Source organism: Athene noctua, chromosome 2, assembly GCF_965140245.1.
Source record: "Athene noctua chromosome 2, bAthNoc1.hap1.1, whole genome shotgun sequence".
NCBI classification, from domain to species: Eukaryota; Metazoa; Chordata; class Aves; order Strigiformes; family Strigidae; genus Athene; species Athene noctua.
Genome location: NC_134038.1, coordinates 109,242,620 through 109,258,865, shown reverse-complemented (window position 1 = coordinate 109,258,865; position 16,246 = coordinate 109,242,620). Strand labels below are relative to the sequence as shown.

General features: G+C 39.3%; 1 protein-coding gene across 2 annotated transcripts in view; it reads right to left on the bottom strand.

Annotated features, from left to right (window-relative positions):
• Window positions 1–16,246, bottom strand: part of LOC141957814 (sodium channel protein type 5 subunit alpha-like) — a 225,414-nt gene that overhangs the window by 90,788 nt on the left and 118,380 nt on the right. For both annotated transcript variants that reach the window (XM_074899871.1, XM_074899870.1), the window contains exons 14-16: window positions 15,904–16,142; window positions 10,930–11,103; window positions 9,145–9,501 (exon numbers count right to left, since the gene is read on the bottom strand). In XM_074899871.1, the coding sequence (XP_074755972.1) occupies window positions 9,145–9,501; window positions 10,930–11,103; window positions 15,904–16,142 (770 nt within the window). The remainder of the gene's footprint in view (window positions 1–9,144; window positions 9,502–10,929; window positions 11,104–15,903; window positions 16,143–16,246) is intronic.

Below are 16,246 nucleotides of genomic sequence, written 5' to 3'. Positions count from 1 at the left end.
ATATATGTGGTGGATCCTATTAAAATGATTTCATCTTGTCAGCAGTTCATATAATGGACTTAATGCTTAAGCAGTATTTTTAGAGATACATCTCTGACTTGGAAACACAATTAGAACAAAAGGCATAACAATGGTTTCCAAGGGACAGGTTGATTGAACTAATGTATTAGCATTCTTCTTCCTCCATATTTCTAAGTCATCTCACACCCATGAAGGTTAATGGGAGAACAGGAGATAGTTTCATATTCCCTTATATACATATCTGTGGAAGACCACTAGCATTATTATCAGATTTTATTCCTCTCTGATACATCCCAGGGACTCATTTATAGATCAAGAAGCAATACGTATAATTCTACTAATGCCAAAATCTGTCACAGCTCACCAATGAATTTGGTTTGGATTATTGCTTTTGGGAATTCCTTATTTCACAGATGAAAAAAGAGCCTTAGTCTACTTTTTGTTTTCAGTGTCCTTTGAGCTGCATCAGAAGCAAAAGTTCACTCCTGTTCTGTATGCCAACTTTTATTAGGATTTTGACTATTTGTATTTAAAAGGGTCTACCTTTCTGTGGGTGGATGTTGCAGGGAAAAAAATGGCAGATTTTAGTATATATTCAACATAGACACTGTATAGTACCTTGAAAACAGGAACTGATCACATTTGTCCCTAATACAAGATGCATGCTTAGATTTAGTTACCAAGTGCCAAGATTCAACTCTTCAGAAGAAACAACTGAGCCTGTGGCGGGATACAGAAACTCACAGATCTGGAGTGACAGAAGGAAGTCGTTTACTTTTTAGGAGTACCTTTTGAAAGTAGTTTCTCCTCACATCCCTTGAGCAAAGGAGCCTTATACCTCCCACCTTTGAATGGCCTCTATTCAATCTACCATACAATGTCATTTTTGAAACCCAGCAGTATTTGAAGGTCCATCATAAATATCTTGAGGTTAATTTCCCCAGACTTTTTAGCAACAGCATCTGGTGTGACACATGAGGGTGGGATATATCTACTAAAAAAAAAAAATATATATATATATATATATATATTTATGTGGGCACTGATAAATCACACAATTTTTAAAGCCTGAAGTCTTAGGCAAAAGGTTTGTCTTTAAAGTAACCCATAACCCATACAAGAATGCAAGCTTTCCATCTCTGCTAGGAGTCATCAGAAGCAACTGGGCTGATTGATGGTTGCTATCAGAATTTATCTTTTTGATTCATCACAAGATGCTATCTGTTTCTGGTGGACTTTTCATTACTCTTTAGGATGCTTAATACTTAAGTAGATATAGTCAGATGTTTGCTCAAAAGCATCAGCTACCTGAGTGCTCTGCTTCCCAGACACTTCTCAAGCAAGGATGGGTAATGTGGAATATAAATAGCAAAAATTGCTTTGGGACACGTGGACTATGCAGGTTGTTGACATAAAAAATGTGAAGGGAGAAGCTGGGAAACGTGTTGGGGCTTAGCTACTTTCCTCTGAGGTTTGAATTCTGCAGTATCACACTAAATGTACCTACTGCTAGCCATAAGTGTACATCAGTAGTAACAAAAAGGATGGTAACATGCTGAGAGCTGTTTTGACTTTATTTTTCTTGTGACCCCAAATGTGCTTATTAATGTATTCTGGGCTGCTTTTCTACAAAGCTGCATGTGACTCAAGAAAGACAATTTGCCTGCCTTATGTAAGTATCCATGTTGATGAGACAGGCTCAAATGACACTTCCACTTCTTGCTAACGATCCCTTAGGCTCTCTGACTTCTTCCAGACCCTCTAACTCTCCAGCCCCCACCTCCAGTATTCCCCCAGCTCTCATTATGGCTCCTGCAGATTTCTGATGCGTCCTGCTCCTCCACGGTGCCCCCACACACTCCACTTGCTGCTTTACAGATTTTGTGCGTCCTGACGGTGACTGTTACTGACATGTCTATTCTTGCCTGTTGTTCTGGTGCCCTTCTCAGCTGATGTAACCAAAACACAAATGCACATTTCCAGAATGCTGGGAGATGCTGAAAGAGCATTTAAGTTGAACAACTGCATCTAGGTCACAAAAATGGGGTGCAGAGAGAGTGGAGGCAAGGCAGTGCTCATTCAAAACTTGGGACAACCTGAACTTCTCTGAATCTCCTGTGGATGCACTTTTCCCTGCAAAACACTGTTCTTCCCCAGCTTTAAATAGTTGCATCTTAGACCCTCTTCCCTCCATTGTGCAAGAACTGGAACAGGTGGGCCTCAAGGAGACTACCTGCTTGGTGGTAGAAGTATGATATACAAAGTTGAGGACCTCTACTGTGGTTTTAAAATTAAACTAAAATTTTAATTTTAAATTTAAAAAATCTAAAACCTAAAATGTTGTAACTTGGGCTTGTAATACATTTTCCCAAACTGGCTTTAATTTCCAGCAAGCAGATCTAACATAGTATTTGCAATTAGAAGTATTTTAAAATTCCAGTTAATTTATATTAATCATCAGATGCAATACAAATACTACATTTCCCTCCAAGGAGATTAATATTTATTCACAGAGTGGATGTGCTCAGTGGCCCCCATGAATAAAAGCATGTTTGTCATTAAATGCAAAAATAATTACTTGATTCAGGGCAGCAAGTCTCACTGCAGCTCTTGAGTTGTACAATTCTCTAGGGATACACAGTGAAAACCATGAAAATGGGGCTTTGGTAGCTCCAGATTTGTACATAATTTGAGAAGAAAATAAGGAGATAGCTGGAAAAGTGCTATCATCTGTCATCAGTGTTCCATTTTAATTCATTTATTGGCACAAGAAATCTTAATGCATGAGGCCTCATTCCTTTGAGGTAAAGCAGCCCTTAAGCACCCTGCAAAATGTTTCATGGTCTTAAAACCCCCTGGTATAATGCTTCATGTTTTTTAAAAGCATCAGAATCTGGATGTAGCTTCCCTCAGTGACAGTCCCATCATGTCAGGCAGAAATACAAGACTCATCTGAAGACCTTCTTGACCACCATAATATGCTTTGACTGTCTGAACTCTTGAAATGTGAAATAGTAATCCACTTTTACCCAGGTCTGTTAGCTGCCTAGCTATTTTGTTATTACTTGGAATTTTACCACAAGGGACGGTGAAAGTTCTCTATATCCATTTAATTTAAACAAAGAGAAAATCTGACACATTACCATAAACCTCTTTCAAGCCTGGTTGCGATCTGCTGAGAAATTTGCAGTGATGGAGATATACCAGTATTAGGAGAGACAGGACTTTATGGCTACTTGTACACTAAAAAATTAAATGTGCCTAGGAACATTTTCTGGCACTAAGGACAAATGTAAAATATCATTTTGCTCCATATTATTAAACTTCTTCATACCCTGCGCTAACCACAAACTTCCAGCTGGGATAGTTGCTTGCCTGTGAAACTCTCATACAGTCGGCCTGCTCAAGGATTCCCACACTGTGGGCTAACCAGTTCTCCTACACAGGTGGCCACATACGCTCCCTCTTATGTTCCTTGATTAGAGATCCTGGTGCTCATGTAATTAACACTCAATAATTAATTCTAGGAAATGGGTTGATATAGAAACAAATTCACCATGCTGAAGACCACACAATTCATATAGCAACTCCATCTTACATTTTTATACTCTATACATCACAGCTACCTCTTTTGTGAGTTTTGTGTTCTCTTGACTGCAAATACCAAACTAAAGGCAACTTTAGCAAACAAAGCAAAACAAAAAGAAGCAAACAAAGCTAATCAGAGTTAAACATTTATCATATGCTTTTACTTTGTTCTTAACATTTAAAAGAAAAAGGCAGGAAAGAAAACAATTGATCTGGAGAGACACAAATTTGCAGGCACATATAGAAAGTGATTTTGCCTAACAGTAGGATTGCAGCCATAGCTAGCAAGTATTAAAGAGCCTCATGGGACCCAGTGATTCTTTATGTTACTTAGGATCTGTCACTTAGGAAAGTGATTCAGGACAGGAAATTGCTGTGAATTTCTTCTCATAGACTAAGCTTCACATACACCTGTAGCCACTTCTCTTCCCCATTCCAACAATCCTCCCCATCCTAAATCTCTCTGTTGCACATCTGTCAGGCCAGGATCCATGATAAATGGCCCTTCATTGCTCTCGCCCTTTTCTTCCTTCTAGGACATTTATAGCATTGGTGGTGCTCAGGACAACCTTCTAGTCCTAGCAAGGGAGACTCTTGTGACAAAACATGTTGAAGTAGAAATACTAAGAAGTTATGCATTGCTCACATTCCCTGTAACTTGATCTCTTTCTTTTTTGCCCTGCTGCAGAGACACATCTCTGTCAGAACAGCTCTGGTAGTATGTCATTTCATCAACAGGCTTCGACTGTTAAAGATCAAAATGGTGGTGAATGAGGCCTGTTGAGCTTTTCTCGGCGTTTGACCTGTTTGAGAATCCACAGATTTTAACCTGATGAAGGTTTAGCAGCACTTTCCCAGAACATCTCTTCAATGAACTGTCCTACACTGACTTGTAGGAAGTGCATGTAGGAAGGGACAAACCTATCTTTTTCCAAGAATATGACATTTCCAGATTTCTGTGTGTCACAGTCATGTTAAAACAGAAAAAAATATCCATTAAGGCTTCCTGAGACATGGAAGTAGAATAAAAGGATGTGTTCCGGGCATATCTTGACTTTTCAGACAAAAAGTTTCCACTGACTTTAACCAAAGCAGACCACTTCAAATCTCATCCAAACCATGCTGAACTGGCTCTGCTGCCAGCCATTCAAATTACCATGGGAAGACAAGACTAGAAGGTCCTCTTGGGTCACCAAGTCAAGCCTCTTGCTAAGATGTGTTGTTTTCTTCACAAACTAATCAAGCTCCATCTCACATGCTGCTGGTTTGGGGCCAGTCAGTCTTGCTGAAAAGTCCTCCTAAACGACCTCACTGAACTGATAGTAAGAAGCCTTCTTTCCAATCCCAGCCTAAAGGTATCTACAGTGATTTATACTCCTTTGTTTTGGGATGAGCAGTATCCTGTCATTTAAACTGTTCTCCCATGCCTAGCTCTGCATTCCCTTCATCAACTTCATATTCCCATACTGTGCTTTTCCCAGTAGTACTTAATCTTTCTTGAGCATCAGTCATTAATGGGATGTATTATGTATCCAGCATTGCAGATCACTGTGCAACATCATTCATACTCTCCTTTCTCCTCCCTAATTGCCTTTCCTGATATGTATTAGAATCTCATCTACTGTTTTAATGGGTGCAATGCATTGGTATGTTGGTACATCATACTGGTTCAGTCAGCCAGGGTGATAGGTACATGGGGATATCTACAGCTGAGTTTGCCTCCCAAGACTTCAGGGACAGAAATAGGTACTTTTAGTGACTATTTAATCTGACATATTTTAGATGGCTTTTTGGGTAAGATATTTTATGACTTCACTGACTCAATCAACTAGATCTGACTACAAAGGCATCTCTATGCAATTATCTTAGATGTAGATGTCCACAGTAACTGATACGTATACTTCTATTATTCTCTCAAACATTTTCTGTCAGTAAGCTACGAGGTCATAACATAAATTCTTAAACAGGGCTGAGTGCATGACCTTACACTTTGTATTTTATAATTCCCTGCATCATGCATTAATTCAATGATGATGGTTATGCAATTCTCCCTACAGGACAGCCTGATACCCTTACAAATTTGTGATGCTTTCTACCTTTACGTTCTCAAAAATGTCATTAGTATTTTCCTGTGTGAATAGCATTTGCATGGACAGTAGACAAAAAGAAAAGCCTAGACTGATCCTAAAAGAGCACTTCCAACCTTATATTTCATTTTTCAGGAAAATTCTAAAGATGTCACTTCCCTGGTTACAGACTCTACCTCTTAGCATGCTTGTGACTCCAGGAGGGCAAAATCCACCATGTAAATGCAGCAATGAAGTATCACTTTGTGGTGGATCGGGGATTGGTGGTGGATGTGCCTTGGAAGTGCTAGGGGTTGTATGTAAATCAGGCAGAGGTGAGACAACGGCAGTCCCAAAACTCAGCCCTGAGGGTGAGTTAATGTGCTGTGGCTGTTAGCTTGGATTAACACTAACTATTATTTTTTGAGTGTTGTCTGTGTCATATACAGCCAAATAAGAGCACAAAGAAAGACAGTGAGTTCATTTCTGCCCTGTGTCAAGTGGTGGCATATCAGGAGAAGCTGGTAGAAAACAGGGTTCATTCTGAGGGCTGGCAGAAGAATAAAAGGGTGGCTTGGCCAGCATACGTCATGCACGCATGATGAGGTTGGAAGGTTGTTCCATCTGTTATTGAAGTGTCAGTTTTATTCATGTACGTTTCTAGCACCCATTACATTTAATAGTCCCTTGAGAAGTGGCTGGTGTCATGCTCGACTCTCGCATCGGCTGACCCACCAGAGTAGGGGGCACTGAGGACTGCCTTGCTACCCAAATTCCCCTACAACTTCTTAATAATTCCTATCTTTGTGATTTTCCTTATTAACCTCAGTAACATAAACATATATAGGAAATATGTTAAGCTCTTTATAAAACTTAACAGTGAGCATAATTACTCAGTTAGCAATTTCAGAAGCTCTTTCTTACAAATGAGAAACTATTTTATTATCTGTCTAGTTTGGCTTTACCTTCCAAAGTGGCTTCAGTGACTCTAAAAATGCCGTCTGACAACAGTAACACAGTCTTATTGTGCAAAAGGCAGTTACAGAGCACATAGTTTTCTAACTATGTCGTGAAGTTTAGTTCTTTGAAGGTGACACAAGTATCAGCTGACCAGCAGTAAACAGTTTCATGTGGCACTGCACTGATCCAAGACATTTTAAGGGTATATGAATAAAACCCAAAGATTTAAGATTTACTAAAATTCCTTTCAACAGCTGGACTGCTCTATGCAGTTTCCCAGGGCACTTACTAACTTTCCTGGCTTTTCTCCCATGATTCCTTTAAATTTATGTTAGTGAGGCTTGGTAAAACCTATAATCCTAATCACTGAACATACCACAGAATGGCAGTGGTTGTAACTCTTCCAATACCAGTTTGCAGCCTTTACTTTACAGTAGCTAAAGAGCAAGTCTGCTCTGTAACACTTTGCCTTGCAGTTGGAAAAGTGACCACAGGCACTACTGTTAAGTATTGGCAGATGTGACAAAAGTATTTAATTTAGATGAATGTTCAGATCTGTACACTGGGAAAAATGCTGTAGGATTTCTCCATGCCTTCAGAGAATAAGAAAATGTTCAGAGTCCAAATAAGATACAACTTCAATTGTGTTGTCTCTTGAAACTCAGAGGAGGAGCAATGATCTCAGCAAGTTGAAAGAGAAATTTGCTGTCAGAGATTGCAACAGAGTTGCATGTAAAAAATTTAGCACTCCAGATTTCTTATTTTAAGGGGTCGTGGTGCTTTTCTGGCTACCAGAATTGTTGGTTCTGATGATGTTCAGCAAATAAGAGAGCCTGTGAATTCAATACACTCTCATAGAAGACAGCAAGAATTTTGCTGATGCCAGAGGAGTAAGACGGCCTTCTTTTACCTGTTAATCAATATCACAAAATCTCCATCTAAGCAGTTGACACTGGATAAGCCTCACTATTCAGAAACTGTTGTTCTTTTCACACCTATTGTGATCTATAGACATTAATTATTCCTATTTACCAGTCATTGCCACATGCTTACAGAACTGTTGGCTGAAAAGTATAAAGCTAGCATTTTTGCTTTCAGCTGACCAGTAACTTCAGCTTACCCATGTTGACAGAGTTTTTCAATATCTGGTTTTACACCTGAGACAGTAATTTCTGAGCACTGAAGGTTAAATATATGTAGATAATATTAGTGCGATCTCTGCTGAATCAGATTTTATATTTAACAGAATTTATACACACTGATGAGTGTTAATATCTAAGGGTATCAGAAGTTGCAAATTCACATCTTTCAATAATGAATATTTCAAATGTGAACATTTTCTTCAGAATTTACTACATATTATCTTTAGGTTTCATTATCATTCACAGAATCCATTGCTTAATGGCAGGGGGAGAATAACTTTCTGTATCTCAGGCTAATTTCCCCCAAAAGATATGCAGAAAGTAACAATTTGACCCAGCTCCTCTAACCACTTTTAGTTCCAAGAAAAATCTATAGAAATGGGAAGTTAGAGAAAAAAAAAAAAAAGAGTAATCTGCCACTTTCTGAGCAATCGTAATTTAATCTTTTGACTTTTAATAAAAACCCTATAGAATATAATTTGCTATTGCAATCAACATTTTCAGTGCAAAATTAACTGTTAAAATATAAATCAATGTAAACAAAACAAGGCACTCTGCTTTTTTCTCCAAGCTCTTTCAAGAACTCTTCTATCCCAGCAGCTGAAAACCAAAACATTGGGTACTTAAAAGCAAAACAACTACTAAAAGCCATCAGTAGTGAAACCCAACATTTTTTATAGCAGCATCTACTATTAAACAACTTACTACCGAAGATGCTCTGTAAGCTGAACAGGCAAAACATTTCCACAATGACTGCAAGCCAACAAAGCGCTCCATAAGATGTCAACAGGGAAATACAAATCAGTCTTAATAGGTTCAGAGCTTATGTAAGCCATGTTTATGGGGTAGTCTATTAAAAAAGCAAGTGAGCAAGTGACATTACTGTAAACACAACCTGCATGTGCCTAGAACATGCAGGCTAAAGACATTTGAAACTCCACTCATAGACACTGTGCTAGCTGTAGGGTTCACATGTTCTGGACCAAAAATGAAGAAAAATAAATATATCTCCCAGTACAGTGACAGCTGAGGCGATATCCACTCCTGTATATAAAAGATCTGGAATCCCTTCAGCCCCATGAATGGCTGAAGAAATGAAATCACTATAACAAGCCTATGTGCCTTTCTTCTAGTAAAACATGATCTGTTCTGCAAAAAACAGTGAGCTTTCATTCCTAATTAATAAGGCAATGCTCGCAATTTTGTATTGGGAATACGAACAAGTTTCTCTGTGTGACAACTTGATTCATCTAATTAAAGCCATGGGGCTTTAAGATTTTAAGATCTGCCATTTTTGGAGAAAAAAAATATGCTACATTTGCACACACCCATCAGGAAAGGGAGAAAAAAACCCCTTGTGCACTCACCACCAGGTTTCCTATCACCATGACCAACAAGAAGACGAGAAGGCACAGCGGCTGCCCAGCTACTTCCATGCAGTCCCACATGGTCTCAATCCACTCCCCACACAAAATTCGAAAGATGATGAGGAATGAGTGGAAGAAATCATTCATGTGCCACCGTGGCAAATTGCCAGTCGTGCTTATCTTCTTCACATTGTCCATGTAGCTTTTCCCGAAAAGCTGCATTCCTACCACGGCAAAAATAAACACGATGATTGCCAGCACAAGAGTGAGGTTACCGAGGGCACCCACCGAATTACCAATGATTTTAATAAGTGTATTTAAGGTCGGCCAGGACTTTGCCAATTTGAAGACTCGAAGCTGTGAACAAAACACAAACAACAGTGTCAGTTCACAGAAGTAACAGACATTTCAGTCAATGAACTATTAAAGTGGATAAAACATGAAAGACGTTAAATGCCACAGTGTGTGTGGTACAAGGCGATTTTAGCCGTATTTCCTGTTAAGCTCACTACATCTATTAATAAAATATCAGTTGGGCTTCTTGGATTAGAATTAAGTTTTTCAGAGTTATGCTCTGCCTTGTTAAATAGATGTGCTTTGAGAGGCTCAGTCCCCCAGCATCATGGTGGGGAGAGGAAGGAAAGAGGGAATCTCGGTTTTAATATTTTATTTTATACTGCTTTTCCTACCAAAATTAAACAGGCTGGCAGGCATCTGGGGGAATGGGTTTAGGGCCTGATCCCACAAAGAGAGAAGCAATTCCTCTGTGTTTCAGAGCAAGCCTCAGTCAGATGCTATTAGTTTTTAGCTCCTGGGGTGAAAATCACCTCTGTGCCGAGGATCACGCAGTCTATGCACAACCCACGTCCCACTTAAGACCTATTTTAAGGACATAAATTGGTCCTCGCCCTTGTGCTGTGTTTTCAACTGAAGGTTTAATTTCAGCCCTATTGAAGATGGATTACTCAAAAACTGACAAGAGATTCTCAGGACCAGTGGCGAAAAATCTGCATTTTAAAGCAGTGCAGAGAATTTTGGAGAAAAAAAAAAAAAAAAAAGTCTTCTGCTAAATGTAACCATAAGGGCTTATTTTCCTGGTCTTTCCAAGTTGTGAAGCCATATCATGGCCAGAATGATTAGCATGGACATCCTGGTACATGAAGTGCAACACAAATGTCAGGCTGGCAAGGAAACTACTTTTCTGTTCCAATATGTCGACAGTCTCTCATTAATAGAATACCACTATCCCATGCATAACAAAGGAGCTGACAGCTAAGAAGTTCCTGTGAAAGGCAGATGCTATGTTACACTGATCAGTTCTAGAAAAAAACCCACCACCCCTGAATAATTCAAAGACATTTTCTTTTGACAACATTTAAAAGAACAGTGGCATGTTTATAACATAATTTAGGAATAACAACTTCTAAAACAACAAGTTACCGGCTCTTGCATTTCTTGGGCTATCAATTATCTGCTGACTATGCTAACAGGTGTACAGGTATAAAATGGCAGATTTTTATTACAAATTGGAACTCAAATGTTTTAAGTATGCTACAAGTACCTGGCACAGCTAGAAGGAATCAAATTATGTTCTCATTTACACTGATGTAAATCTGGAACAATTCCATTTATCCCACAGCCTATAATTAGTGTCATGTACTGTTCACCCGTTTGCAGCAATTAAAGTCTTTATTGACAGATGCTTTTTAAAGAAAATATGTTCCATTCATGTCAGAGTTTATATGTAATAAAAGAATGGGGGTAAGAACAGAATAAAACCATTACCAGTCGAAAGGAGCGTAAAACAGACAGGTTTCCCATGCTGGACAAGCCCAGCTCCATCAGGCTTAGAATAACAATTATGCTGTCAAAAATATTCCAGCCCTGCTGAAAATAGTAGTAGGGGTCAAGGGCAATTACTTTGAAGATCATTTCTGCTGTAAAAATCCCAGTGAAGACCTGCAGAAAGAAAATAAGAAGTCAAAGTAACCTTTTAAGCACATCTCCTTGCTTTCAGACTTTCCACTCATACATGTGAACACAGCAGAAAGACAAAAACATTTTACAAGTGAGCACTTTATTTTCCATGGGTGATTCTTTATCCCTATTACAACTTTGTCTAGTCTTTTCACAATTATATTTGATATTGCTGTAAACTTACAATGACATCTGAATTCAAGTTCTGGATTGGAACAAACATTTTTATCTTTTGTCATCTGAATAATCCCAGTGGTAAAAAAGAAAGTGTAAAGGTGCCTTTTATAAAGGTTAAATGTATTCATTTCAATGGAGAAACCCAAATGAATGGATTGTGAGTGTTAAAGTGGTATTTGGGTTGTAGTGTACCTGCTGTATTATCCCTTTTTATTTTGTTATTATTATCATTACCAGGGCAATGCAAGCCTCCAGTCATTCTGAGGTTATTGCTGGCAGCTAAGGCAATTAGAAACTCTAATTTGAGACCTAGTCTTTTTTTTTTTTTTTTTTTTTTTTACAAAGAGTCACGGCAATTTTGTCTTCACAGCATCTTGGGAACACACTGCTTATTTATGACCCAGTTCAAATGTCATATGGTGGAAATTCTAATTGGAACACTTTTCTTTAAAATAACATATAAATATTACCTATGAGACAGAGGGAGAGGGGAAGGAAGGCTGCTGACAGCAAATTCAGTTTTAACACATTCCTGCAAAGTATCTCTGACAATCAGATCCTGTCCTTTTGTACGCCCTCCTTAAGTATCAGTTTAAATGCTCAACACAAGGCTACAGTCAACTTAAAATGAAAAAATGTGGCCACCAAATTCTTCACATACTGTTTTAGTTTCATTCCAAGTCCCAGTACATGCTGCAAAGAACTTTATTTTTCTGAAAAATTCTCTGTTGTACATATATATTAAAACACATGGTTTTCCATGAAACAATCAACATTAAAGTGTACTGTGTTGGTCAAAAAAGAGGGGGAATGCAGAGCTCAATAACAGTAGCATACAGTCAAGAAGAAACATTTTCTTTCCAATAAGCTGAACTCTGCAGCATTATTCCGGCACAACTGGTCACCTCTGAGCAACAGAGATGAGAAACCACTAAAATGTGCAAGGGAAAAGTTAAGATTATATAATTATGATAGTAAGGAATAAAAATAAATTATCATAGCCTGCATTTGAGGAATGCTTGGCTTTACTCCGTAGTGCTTCAGGAATTAATTTTTCCAAGTGGCCATTTTACACAATTCCTTATGTAAAATACCTTCTCTTTCTCATCAGGAATATAATACCTTGGACTGCAACAATATCTTGGGATGCAACAATGTTCCATCACCATCTCAAACCAAGAACTAAACACAACGATCTGTTTCATAATTCTAACTAGCCAACAATTTCTGATTTACAGTGGTCAGAGACTCTCACCAGAAGATTCTCACCAGAATGCTCCAATTTCCCTTAAGACAGAGAACAAGAAAAAACTGGATGTCTGTGAAACTGTATCCAGGGGACTGACTTAAAAACACGATACCACGCTGTGTACATTATGCAACCATCTTGCTGAGAAATGACTCAGGAGGATCACTTTCTTTGCCTGAATCATTTTAATCAATAGCCTTCTGAGAAGGAAATGTCACAGTAAGATAACGAAATGTCTGAGCTTTCCTAAAGGCATCAGCAATTGTGTACGTGTACTAGCTATGAATTTCAAACAGCAGTTGTCAAATCACCAGCACCTGGCACACAGCGACTGTGCTTGTAGAAGAGGCTGGATACTTAATATGATAAAGGCTGGAAAGAAAACAAGTAACTTAACATCCCACTAGTGCTAAATATGACACTGCTGATTTGGAGGACTTACTTAAAAAAAATTCTTTTATCTATCCTTTCAGCCATTTAGGCTTTAATATTGCATTCTGGTATCTCAGTTTCTAAAAGGAAACAAAACCTGGGGGAATCTTGCTCTATCTACCCACTTAGGTGGTGGCACTGCATAGGCAGGTGAACGATGTAAAGATGTACATGTGCTTGACTGGTCTTCTGGTCACATTTGTAAATGCTGATTCCTGTAAGTGATGAACTAAAGAAGTCTGAAGGTAGCAGATGCTGCATGGAGTAAATCAACAATCAGAGCGAGAGATCCCAGCGACTGGCAGCAGATGAAGAACTGCTCTCAGAGAAAGACATGCATATTCCATTTTCATTATTTCATTTCTCTCAGAAACATTTATTTTGAGGAAAAAATGCCAAAGATCTGTCCTTTTTAATATTTCCTCCCATTTAATGCTAGTATAATCACTCAAAGAGGGTTAGGTGCAATGAGGAGATGACAGTGGGGGCAGAGGAGGGGTCTGTCAGTCTGTGGCTTAGGGGATGCAGTCATCTGGCAGCTTGCCCTGGAGCTGGGACTCCCTTTTCATAGGGAATTGTAAAAAATGTCAATTTTCATTACAAATTACTTTGCAAAATCCTCCACAAAATGTAATTACCTTCCTCTGGTCTGCTCTATTTGCAATCAGTCCACTTATGCAGGGGTTTAGTAAAGCTGGTGAGGGGGAGTTGGGACAGTCTAGTCTCTCATGGACCCATCCTGGCATCTCAGGGGAGGGGAGCCCTGTGCAATCCACCTGCTACAAAAAATATTACCAGGCTGTTTTGCTTATTTTACACTTTAGCACAAAAAGGAGAAATAGCTCTAGGCAGTGCTGAGAAACTTACAGCGAGATAATTTTTTTTTGCAAAATTTTGCAAAACTTGCTTTGCAATTCCTTCCTCTGCTTATTGTTTCTGTTTCCTTGTTGGCAACTGGCACAGCCCCACTCATCCCTGGCAGGTCTGCAGGAGCCGTGTTGGCAGGAGGAATGTCAGGGGCTAAAGTTTCACTGCCTGTGGTCTGCAAAGGGAAAAGCTGATCTGCCAAAAGCAGAGCAAGGAGCAGACACATTTACTATCCCAAGTGCCAGAGAGGGAAATGGCAGCATTGCCACCTGTTCTCATGGATTCTGGGTCAAAAGGAGGTTTTTTTAAGTCATCTTAGAAGGCCAGAGATTGTTGAGCAACAACAAAGAACGCTGGCTGCAAAGTGGATCTGGATGGAATCCTGTGAGATGACTTTCCAAGCTACCCTTATCTACTGTTTTCCACAGAGGGCAAGAGCATGGGTTTGAATCAAGAGACCCAAACAGATTTTTGCTTAGCGCAACAACAGAGGGAGATTTGCCAAAACACAGCAGCTGAAAAACTGGAGACTGGTCCCACAACCTAGGAGAACAACAGCCTGCCCAAGGAGGCCCAGAGCTAAGAAGGACCAGGCTAAAGAAAAAAATCCATACATGATGTACTACATATGCTAGGACTGATACAAAGAGTCTGATTATCACTCTACCCACTTAAATCTGCCAGCGTAGAATGCTTCTTACTAGAGGCAGACATCACATCTGTGGTGTCTCTGCATGCTCCCATTATAGTCGATGGTCACTACAGTCACAGGCCTCCAGGACATAGTTCACCTTATCCAAAAGCAAATGTCTTTAAAACTTCACATCTATTGTGCCTTAAAATTGTCCATTATTCTCCATTGACTTTAAAGGGAGACAAAGGCAACTGGCTCAGACTCCTACACTGTAAATACCTGAAGTTAGGCAAGGTGAATCCCACTCTGAGATACTGCAGCCTTCATTTTTATAGAAATAAAGTGCTTTTTTCATCTCCACTGCAAGCTTCTCAACTGCAAACTTAGCAACATCCATGTTCCAGATTACTCCACACTTACTTATGGTCCTAGCGGTGCTAGGGTAGGGTGCTTCTACCACTAGATTTTAGGGGCAATTCCACCATGCCATAACTAGATGGCCTGTGCCTAACTCTTCTAACATTAAAAGGATTTTAAACATTAGGTTTTAAACCAGTAAAACATGGTAAATTTTAAACATGAACTCAGAGAAAGACAATTAAAGAAAAAGCTTCCATTCTGTAGTAACTGCAAAATTTTAGTGGCCCCCTGAGTTAACAAATTGTACTGCATTGCCTCTGGAAAGGCTTTTCTGCCATCCCTGCAGCTTGGCTGTAGATCTGTCACTCTGCTTTTCATTGGAGAGGTGTGGTCTCTGCTTACTTTGCAGCTCTATCCTTGGCTGCCTCAGCCTGCACGTTAAGAGTTTCCTCTCAAAGCATCAGCCATGCTTTGCTCCATGTCCCCTCTGCCCTGGGGTTTGCATGGGACCCAGCACATGCTGCTGGACAAGTCAGGGAGGCACAGCAGGACATACAGAGACATGCACAAAATGTACCATAGATGCTTTCCCACATACATATCTACCTATGATTAAACATCACTCTATTTCCCTCCAAGATCTTGCCTTGTTTTTTTCTGTAGGTTTTTTTTTTTTAACTTAGAAGTCACTAATAGTCACCAAGAACTGCTGCCTTATCATTGCTTTACCAGAAATCCCAAATAAACTTCATTAACCTTTCTCTTATCTTGTTTTCTTAAACACATACAAACTAGATACATATCAGGAATAGCCCAGAAAAATGGCTTTAATGGTTACTAATACTAATAACATTATAATAAGTTACTTTAATAAAAATAGATCCTTGTCCTTAATTCATTTCTCTTCACTCCCAGAAAGAGGTGACTGCGGTTTTGCTTGAGATGTCGTAGGCAAAGTGATGCTGACAGCATACCAAAATGGGGTCTTCTCAAGGTGCAGCCGAAACTTTAAAAAGCAGGAAATACACTCCTCAGGTATCACTTCAGGTTCACATTCACTTACCAAATTGCCTATGTAAAGCATGTGGTCAAACTCCTTCGTCATCTTATAATGCTCCAAGGCCATGAAGAGCGTGTTCAGCACAATGCAAAGGGTGATGGTGAGGTCAGTAAATGGGTCCATTACCACAAACTTGACAAATTTCTTGATTAAAAGCCAAAGCGGGCAGCAATCCCAAATGAGAAATTTAACAGCAAAGTGGTTCCAGCAGGGAGGACATTTCTGGTGTGATTCCTCAAGCTCTAAGTAACAAGCAATAAAGTTACAGTCAATTCACACTGAGTTATATGACAAGAGAACACTTAAAATGAATCATAACATAGAGGAAGGCCCCTGAATTACCCCA